The sequence below is a fragment of the Lagenorhynchus albirostris genome, chromosome 3 (assembly GCF_949774975.1).
Source record: "Lagenorhynchus albirostris chromosome 3, mLagAlb1.1, whole genome shotgun sequence".
NCBI classification, from domain to species: Eukaryota; Metazoa; Chordata; class Mammalia; order Artiodactyla; family Delphinidae; genus Lagenorhynchus; species Lagenorhynchus albirostris.
In genome coordinates, this window is record NC_083097.1 from 147,421,088 (window position 1) to 147,437,731 (window position 16,644).

General features: G+C 38.0%; 1 protein-coding gene and 1 pseudogene across 8 annotated transcripts in view; one reads left to right on the plus strand and one right to left on the minus strand.

The window, feature by feature from the left end:
- The window catches only part of UBTD2 (ubiquitin domain containing 2), a 57,071-nt gene that overhangs the window by 12,062 nt on the left and 28,365 nt on the right, over window positions 1–16,644 (minus strand). For 6 of the 8 annotated variants that reach the window (XM_060144201.1, XM_060144194.1, XM_060144200.1 and 3 more), the window contains one exon: window positions 5,643–5,879. In XM_060144201.1, the coding sequence (XP_060000184.1) occupies window positions 5,643–5,879 (237 nt within the window). Of the gene's footprint in view, window positions 1–5,642; window positions 5,880–9,681; window positions 9,734–13,855; window positions 13,957–16,644 lie in introns of those variants that run through there. The other 2 variants (XM_060144198.1, XM_060144197.1) reach the window with 2 other exon arrangements.
- On the plus strand, window positions 4,664–4,754 carry LOC132518966 (U5 spliceosomal RNA; annotated as a pseudogene).

Consider the following 16,644-nt stretch of genomic DNA (forward strand, 5'->3'; position numbering starts at 1 on the left):
TCTAGAAAATTGGAAGGTAGGGAAAGGAGTAGGCAATTTTAAAAATCTTTTTAAATCTTCTGAATAATAATTTTAAAAAAGCATTAAATCCTCCTCTTTACCAGATAAACAGATACTGTTTCTGAACGAGCTCTCACTGAAAATATCTGAATAGCCACTATGAACCAGACTCTGTGAAATACGAAAATAAAAACCACCTTCTTTTCACCATGTTTATGCTAATTTGGGCATGCCATTTAATCTATAAGCTGGTTTCACAGGCAAAACACTGTATTTAGGAATGTTTTTAGGAATTTTAGGTAGTGACAAAATAGCACTCAATTAGAAAAAGGAAATAAGCTCTTTAAGAAATTTAAGACCATGAGTAAAAAATGCTGTGTAAATAATGAAAACTAAAGCTCTTCTAGGATGGGGAGGCTGTGGAAAAGCAGCAGCAGACACTAGAATCACGGAGGGAGTTTTTTCCACAATAGTACACTATTACACATGTCCATATTATCCTCTACCTGAGTCATAATTTCCAAAGTGAAAATATACATTCATATGTAAAATCCCCAGGTAGTTATGACACCAACTTCCCTCTTAAAAATCCCTACTGCCATTTGAGAATAACAAACTGAAGACTTCTCACAGATATTAATAGAGGAAGATAATTAAAGAGCACAGAATTATTTTGTGTTTGGACAGGCAGGAATATAATAAATATGACCTGCTGACCGGAATTAAGATAAAACACATTAATTATCAAGGGAACCACTATAAGAGAAAGAAAAGAAAGCGAAAATATGGGGGAAAGGGTTGTTTCCTTGAAACAACAGAAAAGGTAACTATCATCACAAGAAAAAAGGCCATTGACAAATACATAATTTTTATGCATAAAACACTGACACTAAATACAATTTAAATCAAAAAGGGCATAATCCTTGCTTACTTTGAGCATACAATCTAAAATAACAGACAACACAGATACAAACAACATTTACAAAGACATTTTCATATGGTTTTCAAGCTTTAAAGAACTTTATATATAAAGTTAAATATATATAATATTTATACTGGGAAGATAATATGAATAAGGTTGAGATAACAAAAAGATTATGGGAAGAGAGGATGAGATGAAAACAAAAAAGGAGATTTTTGGAAGAAAACTTAGAAAGGAGTGTATATCCTAGGATCTCTTCAGGCTGTCAATCTATGATTAGTTCAGTAATCTTATGGGTAATATTGACAGACGGAGATGAAGGGGATGGGCATGGATCAGGTGTGAGATGATGCTAAACTAACAATGTCCTCACTGCTAGGTGTCTAATTAATAAATCTACTACTGGGCTTCCCTGGTGGCACAGTGGTTAAGGATCTGCCTGCCAAGGCAGGGGACACGGGTTCGAGCCCTGGTCTGGGAAGACCCCACATGCCGCGGAGCAGCTAAGCCCATGCGCCACAACTACTGAACTTGCGCTGTAGAGCCCACAAGCCACAACTGCTGAAGCCTGGGTGCCTAGAGCCCATGCTCTGCAACAAGAGAAACCACCGCAATGAGAAGCCCGCTCACCACAACTAGAGAAAGCCCGCACATGGCAACAAAGACCAAACACAGCCAAAAATAAATAAATAAAATAAAAATTTTAAATAAATAAATCTGCCACTATTGTTGCTATTGAATCAACATAACCTCTAAATTCCATTAGGCATATGCCCAAAAGAAGGGTATCCTAAAAGCCAAAGAAAGATGTTACCAGTAGACAGTAGATCCAGAAAATGACTGAAATCTATAATTTAGGTGCAAGGAATTTACTTGTTAATGTCAGAGTTCAAGAAATACAATCCTTGAGAGGGCAGACAGCAGAGGCAAGAAGAACTACAATCCTGCAGCCTGTGGAACTCAAACCACATTCACAGAAAGACAGACGAGATGAAAAGACAAAGGGCTATGTACCAGATGAAGCAACAAGATAAAACCCCAGAAAAACAACTAAATGAAGTGGAGATAGGCAACCTTTCAGAAAAAGAATTCAGAATAATGATAGTGAAGATGATCCAGGACCTCAGAAAAAGAATGGAGGCAAAGATCGAGAATATGTAAGAAATGTTTAACAAAGACCTAGAAGAATTAAAGAACAAACAGAGATGTACAATACAATAACTGAAATGAAAAATATACTAGAAGGAATCAATAGCAGAATAACTGAGGCAGAAAAACGGATAAGTGACCTGGAAGACAGAATGGTGGAATTCACTGCTGCGGAACAGAATAAAGAAAAAAGAATGAAAAGAAATGAAGACAGCCTAAGAGACCTCTGGGACAACATTAAACATAACAACATTCGCATTATATGGGTCCCAGAAGGAGAAGAGAGAAAGAAAGGACCCTCACACCGGTCAGAATGGGCATCATCAGAAAATCTACAAACAACAAATGCTGGAGAGGGTGTGGAGAAAAGGGAACCCTCTTGCACTGTTGGTAGGAAGGTAAATTGATACAGCCACTATGGAGAACAGTATGGAGGGTCCTTAAAAAACTAAAAATAGAATTACCATATGACCCAGGAATCCCACTACTGGGCACATACCTAGAGAAAACCATAATTCAAAAAGACACATGCACCCCAATGTTCATTGCAGCACTATTTACAATAGCCAGGACATGGAAGCAACCTAAATGCCCATCGACAGACGAATGGATAAAGAAGATATGGTACATGTATACAATGGAATATTACTCAGCCATTAAAAGGAACGAAATTGGGTCATTTGTAGAGACGTGGATGGATCTAGAGACTGTCATACAGAGTGAAGTTAAGTCAGAAAGAGAAAAACAAATATCGTATATTAACGCATATATGTGGAACCTAGAAAAATGGTACAGATGAACCGGTTTGCAGGGCAGAAATTAAGACACAGATGTAGAGAACAGACGTATGGACACCAAGGGGGGAAAGTGGTGGGTGGGCGGTCGTGGTGGTGGTGGGATTAACTGGGAGATTGGGATTGACATGTATACACTAATATGTATGAAATGGATAACTAATGAGAACCTGCTGTATAAAAAAATAAAATTCAAAAAAAAAAGATACAATCATCAGCACTACTATTTATTATGTGTTTTTTGGACTATGGTAAGCAATTTACATGTTTTATAATCACATTTAATCAATACGACCACCCTACAATGCAGGTACTTACAATCCATATTTTACAGATGAGAGAAATGAAGTTTACAGAAAAGAAGCAATTTGCCCAAAGGCACATAGCTATAAGTAATACAGTAGAGGCAGGAAGTAAGGCTAGGTCTGATACCAAAGCCTGAACTAAACAAGAGCTAAAGCCTATGCAATATTTTAAACTCAAAATATGAAGTACTTTGGGATGGTTAGGGTTTAATACAACAAAATGTATCCAAAGTAAAATTTCAATTACGTAATTACACCTAAAAGATGGAAGGGATTTCACCAATACCAGTGAGGTGTAGGTAAAAACATGTAACTAAATAGCTAAGTTATAAACTAATGGTGAGTTAGAGTACCTAACGAAATATAATTCAAAAGTCCACCCAAGAAACATTATTGATAAGTTTCAGATATGAACAAGGGAAATCAATCAAGGGTACCAATGACAATAATATTAATACACATAAAGTTATTACAGAGCTTTCAAAGAGGAAAGCTTGAGGAAAGTCAATTTGATTCTTTCACGCTAAAGCAGAAAATATTCCTTAAACATAGAGGGGACGAGTTGAGGCTCATCCAATATTCTCAAATTTCCAAGAATAATTCTCCCCAGTCTGTTGGTTGGTGGGGCTGCCAGGATCATTACTTTGCGGTTCACACAGATAAACAGAAATGAGGGACTTGAGTTTTTAGAGATCTGAGCCCGTTTCTAATAGGATATGCATAGGTCCCTACCTTAAATGTAACAGAGCTGTTATGCCTCCATGAACTTGTAAACAAGGCCATAATTAACAGAACAAAATTAGATTTTCCCATAGGTAACTATGACAGGTACAAAGTAAGGAAGTCAAAGTTCCAAGGTTCTGGGCCTTGGGCTCCTAAATCACAGATAAACACCACCCCCACCCCACTCGCGGGCCTGTACAGATACCAATATATTCTGCTTTTAAAATATAGGATGTAAGCAGTAAAAAGAGATGGATGACAAAACTAACTGTAAAGGAAGGCCCTTCCCTTTATATTATATAAAGGTAGTATTTGAAGACAAATTATAGAACTAAGAAAGGTAATGGAACAAGGTGATGTCCACTCCAGTCATGTAAGAAGTAAAGAATTCAGAGACTATCCATGAAAATAGGGACTAAAGAGTCATACTGCATTCTATTATAAATTTTTCAAATGTAGGACGGATTATTTTTACACCTGCATAGAAAAAGTGATCTATATATAGTGATCTATATATATAGGGTGCTCAATGTTATTAACCCAAGCCCATCCTAATAAGGTTTTACTACTAAAGAACAGAACAGCTATGGAATATATATTTTTAAAAGTTTCTTGGAAGCACAATTAATTCGGAAAATTAATGGAGATTTGGAACACTGGAAAGGATACTAAGTTAAATACCTTTTATTTGACAAAGAGTCAAAGCCGATGATTAAACAGTGAAAAGCACTGTTCCTCTGAAAATGTAGACAAAGTAAGATACTGAACGATACTTGTGTTTCTCTTCAGATCGTATGAATCTTTCACCTTTTACTAAAAATTCCCATGGGGGGGAAAAAGAAAGGAAAGAAGAAAAGAAAAAAAAGGAAGATACTGCAAACAAAACAATGAGAGTATAATAATAAATAGAAAACTATTCAACGAAATATAGGATTATATCGGACCTAAAGAGACAACTTAGAAAAATATTAACTTGAAAAACTGAAAAGTCAATTTATAAATATAGTAATCAACAGAACAAGAATATAATATACTGTAAAATTAACATCTAAATCTTAGTATAGCATGAAACATTTTTGTTTCTAATCAAGGAGACTAAACATGAGGATATGCATGCATCCAGCATACATGTGTCCCTGGAAACATTCAAAGCTTGTGGTGGTCGTTAAGAGTCACATTCCTAAGCAAAGGAGAGAGGTTTCTAATAAAGCTCAGGGATACAGTCATAGAAAACTGTCCTTAAGAATATGTGAGACTCATTTCTAAGTTTAGGTTTGCTCATTATGTTAAAAACAGACAATGAGAAAGGATAATGACTAAAGGTGTGTCCATTGAGTCTCCATGGCTTCTGAGATCTAAACTTGAGACTACCTCTCTAGTGCTAGCAGGAAACCAGTGAACTAGAAGCTCTAGAAGATTGGGGCCGGGGGGGGGCCTTGATGGAGAACTAGATTAGACGGAAGTTAGAAAATACAGGTTTATCAAGTGTTCTCTTTCTTGATATTAAAAAATACACATACACACATACACACACACACACACACACACACACACACACACAGAGTAAACCTATCTCCAGCTAAAAGATATACAAGAAGCAAAGAGGAATGTTCCTCTTTGCTACATTAAAAAAAAAAAAAAAAATTAGAATAATGCATAGCAGGAAAATGAACACTTCCCATTTGGTTTCTTGCCATTAGAAAGGAGCTGATGATGTTCCACTTTGTCCTTGACAACCACCAAACCTACCATGTGGTAACGTTATGTTCGCACCATCAATGATTGCCTGTGCCAGTTCATGATCATTGTTTTCAAAAGCATGTGCTGCAGCCTTCAAGGCATCCCAAATCTCTTTACGGCCTTCAAAAGCTGGTGCAGTATCCCAAAATTCATCTCTCTTGCTGCGTAGTTGTCCATCTGTCATGGGATAATCACTTTTCCATTTGGGTTTCTCCTTTTTCAAAGGCTGGTTACGACCTAAAGCGACTGAGAAGAAAAATAAAAGGCTGACATCAAAACCAAAATTTATAAAAGATGTTTTAATAGCTATCTGGCCATTCTTCTTTGGTTCTTTCATCAAAATTATAGCTGGAAAGTTGGCCCACTAGCTAACTCTTGCATTCTGAATTCCCCTAACCTATTTTATTTTAGATCTACAAGAGCAAATGGAGATATTAGGTGGCTCTACTCAAATCTTCCAGTGACAAGTTAGTAGCTCTTTTCCATTCAGTCTGCCTTCTCCAAAGGAGAATTTTTGTTTGTTTTTTGCGGTACACGGGTCTCTCACCGTTGTGGCCTCTCCCGTTGCGGAGCACAGGCTCCGGGCGCGAAGGCTCAGCGGCCATGGCTCACAGGCCCAGCTGCTCCGCGGCATGTGGGATCTTCCCAGACCGGGGCACGAACCCGCGTCCCCTGCACTGGCAGGCGGACTCTCAACCACTGAGCCACCAGGGAAGCCTGAGAATTTTTTAAATTATCTAGAAAAATCGTAGTAAGTGTTCCATCAGACAGCAGTGGCAGAATTTAATAAGAGTCAAAGGATAGCATAAAAAAGAGGTGAGATACTAGGAGAAACCAAATGGCATATGTCCAAGGGTCCTTGAATCTCAGGACCCTTGAACATATGAAGCCGGAAAGTAGGAACTGAGAAATCTCAAAGAGGGAAAAGACTACTTTGTGGTATCCAAAGGAAGAACAGCCAAACCACCAGATCCACAAGGAAACCTGATCATAGAAAAGCTTCCTCTAGCACCCTGTTCTGGACATGAGTCTAAGGAACTGTAAGTATCTTTCCCTGAAACTCAAATATAGAAGCTAATTTAGAAAGGGATGAGGGAGAGAGGTAGTGCTTTACTCTTTAGAGGGACCAGGATTGGAACAGGCGATCCTTGATACTGGGCCAAAGGAGAAGTGCCCAACCACGAGGAGAAGAACTACAACACCCTACTCTAGTTTTAATCCAAGAGGAGAAGAAAAAAGAGGGTAAGAGTCCACTCCTTTTTTGCTCTAAGTGGCAGCGTGGCTCCTTAGAGAATGTAGTAGGAGTGCTATAACGAGTCTGATGCAGCTTCTTTGCACCCAGATACTTACCTGGCATATGACCACTGATCTCATACTGACATACAGAGACATTCTTATCTTACACAGAGCCACAGATAAGAAATTGTTAAACAGAAGAACAGGTAAAAAGAAAACTGAAGCTCCATGGAGTGTTGGGTAAGAGTGGGTGTGAAATAAATGACAGAGTGGGTAGGAGGGAGAGGGTGTATATCAAAATTCAATGTTCTATATTTAATTGCAGGAAGAATACTAATTTAAAAGAAATTACTCTCAAAATGGTTCTAAAGAATCCCTGATATCAACCATTCCCTCACTGGCCCAGGGTCAGATGAAATTTGAGTTATTCATAACAGAAATAAAACAAAATAACTCTAGCCCCTAGGCAATCTCTACATCCTATACCAGGCTATATTTCAAGATGACGGGACCAATTCATGCTGCAAAGTGTATCTGGTCTGACACTTGGAGTAAACCATGCTCTCTTCACCCAATCTGGCCACCTTATTTCAAGGCAGCACATCAGGTCTCATCCCCTCACCTTCAGAACACCCAAAGGTGTTCAGAATATGTCAGATAATCACATTCCACCCCCTACTGATTCCACCAACAAGGTAAAATTAAAGGTAAATTTTATTTTCTGCTATATTAACCTTTAGATGAGTCAGAAACAGTTTAGAGACAACATTCACTATTAGTTTACTGAGCAGGGAGTGGAAGATAAGACATCACAAGTAGATACCTATTTGAATAGGTAGCTAATTCAATACTCAAATAAATACCTATTTGAATAAAATTTCATGTCTACTTGAAGAGTTCCAGAGAACTGTCTAATGTCTATTAGACAATTGTCTATTGTCTAATTGTCTGTCATATGTATTAAGTGTACCAGAGAGAAAGTTGATATAACTGTAATTGTGGGAGAATTGCAACGCAAAGGCAAAGACAACAACAAAACCTCCACGATCTCGGTACTTAAGCAAAGGAAACTGAAAGGTCCTCAAAGAGAAGAACCCAACAGAAAAACTAGCTCACAGTAAAGGTAGAAGATACTTTGGAAAAAGTAAAAGCACCTTCCTTACAAATATGACAGCTTTATTTTATCTCCCCTCACCTGTAGAAGGCATAAGGATAAAGTCAAATAAAAAGTATAAATGGGACTTCCCTGGTGGCACAGTGCTTAAGAATCCGCCTGCCAATGCAGGGGACACAGGTCCCAGCCCTGGTCCGGGAAGATTCCAAGTGCCGCGGAACAACTAAGCCCATGCGCCACAACTGCTGAGCCGGCGCTCTAGAGCCCGCGAGTCACAACTACTGAGCCCACGTGCCACAACTACTGAAACCCGTGCACCTAGAGCCCATGCTCAGCAACAAGAAAAGCCACCGCAATGAGAAGCCCGTGCACCACAACGAAGAGCAGCCCCCACTCACCGCAACTAGAGAAAGCCCGCGTGCAGCAACGAAGATCCAACGCAGCCAAAACTAAATAAATAATTTTTTTAAAAAAAGTATAAATGATACATTATGCTGCTTAGGGATAATTATTACTCTAAATGCATTTTCAAATCTGTATGCTGTCAACAGTTCCAAAGTAATTACTTTGTGTAAAAGTAAATAAGACAAAATGAATGCTTGTGACATGTAAGTAAAGCTTACTTTTACTTCCACCTAGGTCTCTGCTTTCCCTATATCACAAACATCTGTAATGGAGAATATCTGCCTATCAAATGTTCACTATAAAAATACTTAAGTCTTGGGACTTCCCTGGTGGCACATTGGTTAGGACTCTGTGCTCCCAATGCAGGGAGCCCAGGTTCGAGCCCTGGTCAGGGAACTAGATCCCACATGCATGCCGCAACTAAGGAGCCCACGTGCCACAGCTAAAACCCAGCACAACCAAATAAATAAATATTAAAAAAAAGACTTAAATCTTTGCAACATAAAATATTTTAATGAAACCACTAAGCAGTACAGAATTTTCACTACAAAATATGAGGTTAAAAGCTTCATGTTAGGGCTTCCCTGGTGGCGCAGTGGTTGAGAGTCCGCCTGCCAATGCAGGGGACGCAGGTCCGTGCCCCGGTCCAAGAAGATCCCACATGCCGCGGAGCGGCTAGGACCGTGAGCCATGGCTGCTGAGCCTGTGCGTCCGGAGCCTGTGCTCCGCAACGGGAGAGGCCACAACAATGAGAGGCCCGCGTGCCGCAAAAAAAAAAAAAGAAAAGTTTCGTGTTAAACTAAATGTGGTTTATCGTCTAAGTTATTACTTTTGTTAAATAAACTGGGGAAAAACATGAAAATTTAGCAAAAGCATTTAAACTATCATCCTGAAATATTTATCTTCATGAAAACATTTAGGGTTGTTATGAGGATTTAATAAATTAACACTGTATAGCACTTACAATAATGATAGATATATAATAAAACTACAGTAAGTGCTTGTTAAATAAAAATAACTTTGGAAGTATATATGAATTTTTAAATTATCAAACATTTTTGCAAAAATATACAGACTAAGTCTTTTTTCTTTTCATGATTTCTGAACAGAACCTGACATTCTGAGACCATAAAACAAAGTACCTTCCTTAATTTTTCCTTACCGAAAAAAAAAAAAGAAACAAAAGATTAATAAAGAAATTAATTTTTTTAAAAAAAACCTAAGTTATTTCAGAAAACACCCTTTTTTCCCTATCAATACACATTTACTTTCAAAACTTTGCCAAAAACTCACCCTTCTCAGAAGCCTCTTGATAACATTCATCTACGCCTTATCTTCTCTTTCCTTGTAACCTTTCAACATTTCTTCCCAAAGATGTGACAAATAAATAGATCTAGCATGTAAAAACCCCAAGAAAGATTTGCTTCTCAGAGCTAAATATCGATAAGAAACACAATCTTAAATATTTTTACTCCACAACTGAATGCTTTTTGCAACTCATTTTGACATTTTATTGGTAAAAAACAATGATCTCTGAAGTGAAGTATGTTTGTAATTGTTTTCCTGCCTTTGGTTCCTCTTTTGAAAACTGATTTAATATCGGGACTCTTCAAATGAAGTAAGGAGAGGCCATTAATGCACAGGTACTGTAGATATCACAATATGGCTCAGGAAATAATAGCTTTAACAGACTGAAAACTCAAAGAGTTTTCCTAACACAACATTCAGGTAAAAAAAAACCTGAATATTTAAAAAGATCACAATCAAAGGGAAAAATGTTGTTCAGAAGAATTCTGAAGACTTTAAAGCAACACGGAATAGAACTCGGATAATGCACCTATTTTAGATTGATTATAGAGTCTTAAAATCGTGAAAATGAAAGGGAAATTTTTCTGTCACTTCAAGAGTTAAGAATAGATCCTACAGAACCCTTCTGTAACAGATTGTGCTAGCTTAAAAGGATAGTTGTAAAATATTTTATTCTCACGTAAATTTAGAATACACTATATATACACATACGCATACATATATTCCCTAAGGCAACTAACTGCCAAAATAAAAATAGGGATATGGGGCTTAAAATGCCTAAAATACGAGCATCAACATGCCAGCAGTCAATACCAAACCCATATCTGCTCTACTGTCTGAGAATTTAGAGGTGGAAGAGACCTTAGATGGTTTGAGCAACCTTACTATTTGACAGAAGACCTAACGAGGATAAATGACTTGCTCAAGGTCAAAAAGAGCCAAGACTAGAACCCAGATGACTAGATTCAAAGGCCAGAGCTCTCTTTGCATTATAGCACTCCATGTCTTACCAGAGCTGAGAAGTATGTTTTCTTTTACAAACCAAATCAATTATGAAGGTTCACTCAAAATAAAGCATGTGTTGAGCTGTTTTTCTAGTATCACTCATCCATCTTTCACGGGCTTCATTATGACCAATGGAATGTCTCTGGTACGACAAAGGAAAAGCTAACCAAGCAGCACCAGCTCCCCAACTCCATCCAATTTAGCACCTAATTCATTTCTTTGGAGATATACTCACCGAAGAAGAATCATATAAGGAAAGAGGTAATGCAGTTTTCTGGCCTGTAAGCTTCAACTTACAAAGTACTCAGCATCTATACCACATTAGGCACTAAAGATCACATGTATGCATACTTACTTAAGTAACTTAGATACATCATTTTTTTATGCTACAATTTAATACTAAATAGAAATGAGAACTTTGATTGTACTTCTACCCTAAAGCTTATAAAAATTAAGCAACTAGAGCATAATTTTAAAGGCATATAATAATTTCTAATGTTGTTTGAGCTACCTTTATTGAGGGGGAAAAAAAATCAACATAATGACCTCATATCGACTTCCTGGCCCTGTTTCTCAGAGTATAAGTCTACTTACCAATGGTCTGAGCATACAAACAGGCAAAAGGAGAGCCTAACTGCAACATAATGTTTCAAAGACTTTTTTAATGGATGAGTCTTATTAGAAATGTTACAAAAACATACAATTAAATCACACACACAAAACAACTTTATTAAAAAGGGCAACATTACATAAAATTGGGACTAAGAATATGGTCACCTAACACCAGCACACTGTACCTTTTAAGTAATACATTAAACTTTCAGATGGTTCATTCTACTGAGGGGTAGGGAGGTGGGGAATGGCTTTATCCAGCATTACATTCTTTGGAATGCAGGGACCTTTTCTTCTCTCAATTTACGGGCAGTTTGGGGGAGGGAAGCACACACAAGTCAAGGATGCCCACAATTTCCACTACTATCTAACACTGTGTTGAAAGTACTAGCCAGCACAAGCAGACAGAACAAAACAATTAGAAGTATAAGAACCAGAAAGGAAGAAAACCGTCTCTAACTGCAAATGATATGATGGGTATGACTGGAAAATACAAGAAAATCAGTGCTAAAATGAAATGATAAAAGAAATTAACATAGTAACAGGATATAAAATGTAGGCCTTCTTATATACATAAAATACCCAGCTAGAAGATGCAATGGATGAAAAGGTGCTGTTCATAATAGAAACATAAAAGATATAATACTCGGAATGCAACAACTCAGGAAAACTTTTTAAAACCCATGGAAGATGCAAAAGTAGACTTGAACAAAATGAAGACATCTCTTGTACTTGGACTTCAACATTATAAAAATGTCAATCCTTCTAAAGTTAACACCTACATTTAACATGATTCCAGTGAAAATAATTTTTTCAAAACTTTTTCTCATGCTAGATGAGTTGATACTAAAATACATACAGGGGACTTCCCTGGTGGTGCAATGGTTAAGAATCCGCCTGCCAATGCAAGGGACACGTGTGTGATCACTGGTCCAGGAAGATCCCACATGCCGTGGAGCAACTAAGCCTGTGTGCCACAACTACTGAGCTTGTGCTCTAGAGCCTGCGAGCCACAACTACTGAGCCTACGTTCCACAACTACTGAAGCCCATGAGCCTAGAGCCCATGCTCCACAACAAAGAGAAGTCACAGCAATGAGAAGCCTGTGCACCGCAACGAAGAGTAGCCCCCTCTCACCACAACTAGAGAAAGCCTGCACACAGCAACAAAGACCCAATGCAGCCAAAAATAAATAAAATTAAATGAATAAAAATTTTAAAAATTAAATAAAAGGAAAAATAAGAAGGTTCTTTCTTACTGACAAATGCTGGTAATAAACAAAGAAAAGAATGACATATTTAAAAGAATCATTCTTTAGAACCCCATAACTGATTCAGGTAAGGATTATCGATAAATATACTAAAGCATCATGGGTAACAGGATACGCAGGGTGTCAGAGGATCACCCCAAAATATTGTGAACTGCTAAGGAGAAATTACACTGTAGATACCTGACATTCATTACCTTAACCAAGTGACCAAACTTAGTCTCCTGATGTGCTGCAATATGAAGTAAACAGAACAAAAATGAAGTGTTCTTACCCAAAATGTTTAACTTGACTCTAATTAAACTTCTAAACCTAACTTCTCATTTATAGGAAATACAAAGACTAAAGGAAAAAGTTAAAACATTTTCAGACATTGCCAAACATCCCCTGGAGGGTAAAACTGTCCCCAGTTGAGAAACACTGGTCTACACCAAATGAGACAAAATATGAACTTTGGTTGAAACCCGGTATGGAAAAAAGTTATAAAAGATAATCTGGGACAACTAGATAAATCTAAATAAGAATAGATAATAGATGTCATTAAGAAATTACTTTAACATTTTCCTAGGGGAATTCCTTGGTGGCACAGTGGTTAAGAATCCGCCTGCCACTGCAGGGAACGTGGGTTCGAACCCTAGTCCGGGAAGATCCCACATGCCACGGAGCAACTAAGCCCATGCGCCACAACTACTGAGCCTGCACTCTAGAGCCCACGAGCCACAACTACTGAGCCCACATGCCTAGAGCCCGTGCTCCGGAACAAGAGAAGCCACCACAATGAGAAGCCTGCACACCAGAATGAAGAGTAGCCCCCATTCGCCAAGTAGAGAAAGCCTGCGTGCAGCAACGAAGATCCAACGCAGCCAAAATAAAGAAAGAAAAAAATTTTGTAATGACACAGCAAAATAGTCTTATTCATGAAGTAGAGGCATGCTGAAATTTTTAGAAGTGTTACAATGTCTACAACTTTCATTGGTTCAGCTGTTAAAATGGGGAGTGTGCCTGTATATATACAAAACATACATATACACACATACAAAAGAGAGAAAAAATGTGAATACAGCAAAACGTTGGCTACAAATTTACACGGAAAGTACGTGTGTACTCATTTACCATTATGTTTACACAACTGTTGAAGCTCCCCATATTTGATTTTAATAAAAGATAAAGGAATTATACATTTAAGATACAAAGCATATAAATCAGAAGCTGAATCCTTGCTACTCAAACTCCCAGTTCCAGAGTTCTCTTTAGGTATGGCTTTTAGGCACATACCTAATCCTCATATATTCCTATATCCGGATTCCAACGCCAATCCTGAGCACTGAAGCTTGTTGGGACCATCTACAATTTAGAACACAACAACTGAAGGGAGATCTGGAAAACTCAAAACAAAAGCAACAGAAGTATTGAACAGTTATTACTTAAACTCTCATCTGTGGGATAGTGCTTATTTGGAACAAAGAATTAATAAATCAGCAGTAACATTTTAAAAGAACATTAAATAATTATAAAACAGCCAATTTTGGGCTTCCCTGGTGGCAAAGTGGTTAAGAATCTGCCTGCCAATGCAGGGGACATGGATTCAAGCCCCAGGCCGGGAAGATCCCATATGTCACAGAGCAGCTAAGCCTGTGCGCCACAACTACTGAAGCCTGTGTGCCTAGAGCCCGTGCTCCGCAACAAGAGAAGTCACTACAATGAGAAGCCTGCACACCGCAACAAAGAGTAGCCCCCACTCGCAGCAACTAGAGAAAGCCCATGCACAGCAACGAAGACCCAACACAGCCATAAATAAATAAATAAATAAATAAGAATTTTTTTAAAAAACAGCCAATTTACCAAGAAGATATAACATCATAAATATGTATGCACCTAACAATAGGGTTTCAAAGTGCATGAAGAAAAAACTGAATTAAAGGAGAAACAGACCATCCTAAAATTATACTTAAATATTTTAAATTCTTCTATTAGTAACTTATAGAACAATAAGCCAGAAAATCAGCAAGAATACAGAAGACCTGAACATTATCAACAAACTTGACTTAAATGACACTGATAGGAAACCCCACCCAACAAAAAGAGAACATACATTCTTACCAAGTGTATATACAGGCCATTCACCAAGACAGATTATACAAACCTTAAAAGAAGTCATACAAAGTATGCTCTACAACCATAATTAAATTAAATTAGAAATTAATAACATAAAGATACATGGAAAATCCCCAAATAACTATAAATTAAACAATACACATATAAATAAATCATGAGTCAAAGGGAAATTAGAAAATAACTTGAATGGAATGAAAATGAAAATACAATATATCAAAACTCTAGGATGGACTTCCCTGGCGGCACAGTGGTTACGAATCTGCCTGCCAATGCAGGGGACACGGGTTCGAGCCCTGGTCCGGGAAGATCCCACATGCCGCGGAGCAGCTAAGCCCATGCACCACAGCTACTGAACTTGTGCTGTAGAGCCTGCGAGCCACAACTACTGAGCCCGCATGCCACAACTGCTGAAGCCCGCACACCTAGAGCCCGTGCTCCGCAACAAGAGAAGCCACTGCAGTGAGAAGCTCAAGCACCGCAACGAAGAGTAGTCCCCGCTTGCCGCAACTAGAGAAAGCCTGCGCACAGCAGTGAAGACCCAACTCAGCCAAAAATATATAAATAAATAAATTTTTTTTTAAAAAAGAAAAAACTCTAGGATGCTGCTAAAAAACACTGCTCAGACAAAAACTTATAGCATTAAAATGCTTCTATTAGAAAAGTCTCAAATCAATAAAGTAGGCTTCTACCTTAAGACTAAAAGAACAAATTAAACTCAAAGTAACCTTAAGAAAGAAAATAATAAAGAGCAGAAACCAAAGAAATTGAAAACAGAAAAATACAGAAAAATCATAAAAGCAAAAGCTGATTCTTTAAAAATATCAAACTGATAAATCTCTACCTAGACTGATCAAGAAAAAAAGAAGACAAATACTACCAATATCAGGAATGAAAGAGGTAATATCACTATAGACCCAACAGATACTAAAGCGATAACAAAGGAATATCTATCTATTCACGAAGAAAACAATTACTTGACTAGCTCTGTATATACTAGCTCTCTATATACTAAAGACATTGCATTGTTGCAACAAAGAAAAGTCCAAGTCCAAATGGTTTCACTACTGAATTCTATCAACATACAAGGAAGAGATAATACTAATTACTCACAATCACTTTCAGAAAACAAAAGAGAAGGGAACACTAAGTCAATTTATGAGGCCATGACTGCACTGATAACACCACCAGACAAATATAAGAAAACTATCAACAAATATGCCTCATAAACATAGATGCAGAGATGCAGACTTAAAGACCTTATCAATCATATAAGAACTGAAAGAATTCATCACCTACATACCTGTACCACAGGAAATATCAGAAGTCTTTTGGGGACTTCCCTGGTGGCACAGTGGTTAAGAATCCACCTACCAATGCAGGAGACACAGGTTCAATCCCTGGTCCAGGAAGATCCCACATGCCACGGAGCAACTAAGCCTGTGCGCCACAACTACTGAGCCTGTGCTGTAGAGCCTGTGAGCCACAACTACTGAGCCTGCATGCCACAACTACTGAAGCCCGCATGCCTAGAGCTTGTGCTCCGCAACAAGAGAAGCCACCGCAATGAGAAGCACACGCACCACAATGAAGAGCAGCCCCCGCTCGCCACAACTAGAGAAAGCCCGTGCACAGCAACAAAGCTCCAAGCAGCCAAAAATTAAAAAAAAAATCCTTTGGGCAGAAATAAAATGATAACAGATGGAAATATCAATCTACATAAAGGAATGGGGAGCACCAGAAATGGATAACTACATGAATAAAAACATTATTATTCATATTGCCTTAAAAAAAAATTGGGTTGGCCAAAAGCTTTGTTCAGGTTTTTCCATAAGATGCTACAGAAAAACGTGAACTAACTTTTTGGCCGACCCAATAACTGAGTGATATCATCGGAAAAGGAGTAAGGACTTCCAAAAACTCCTCCTCCATTAATACAATGAGAACATTGG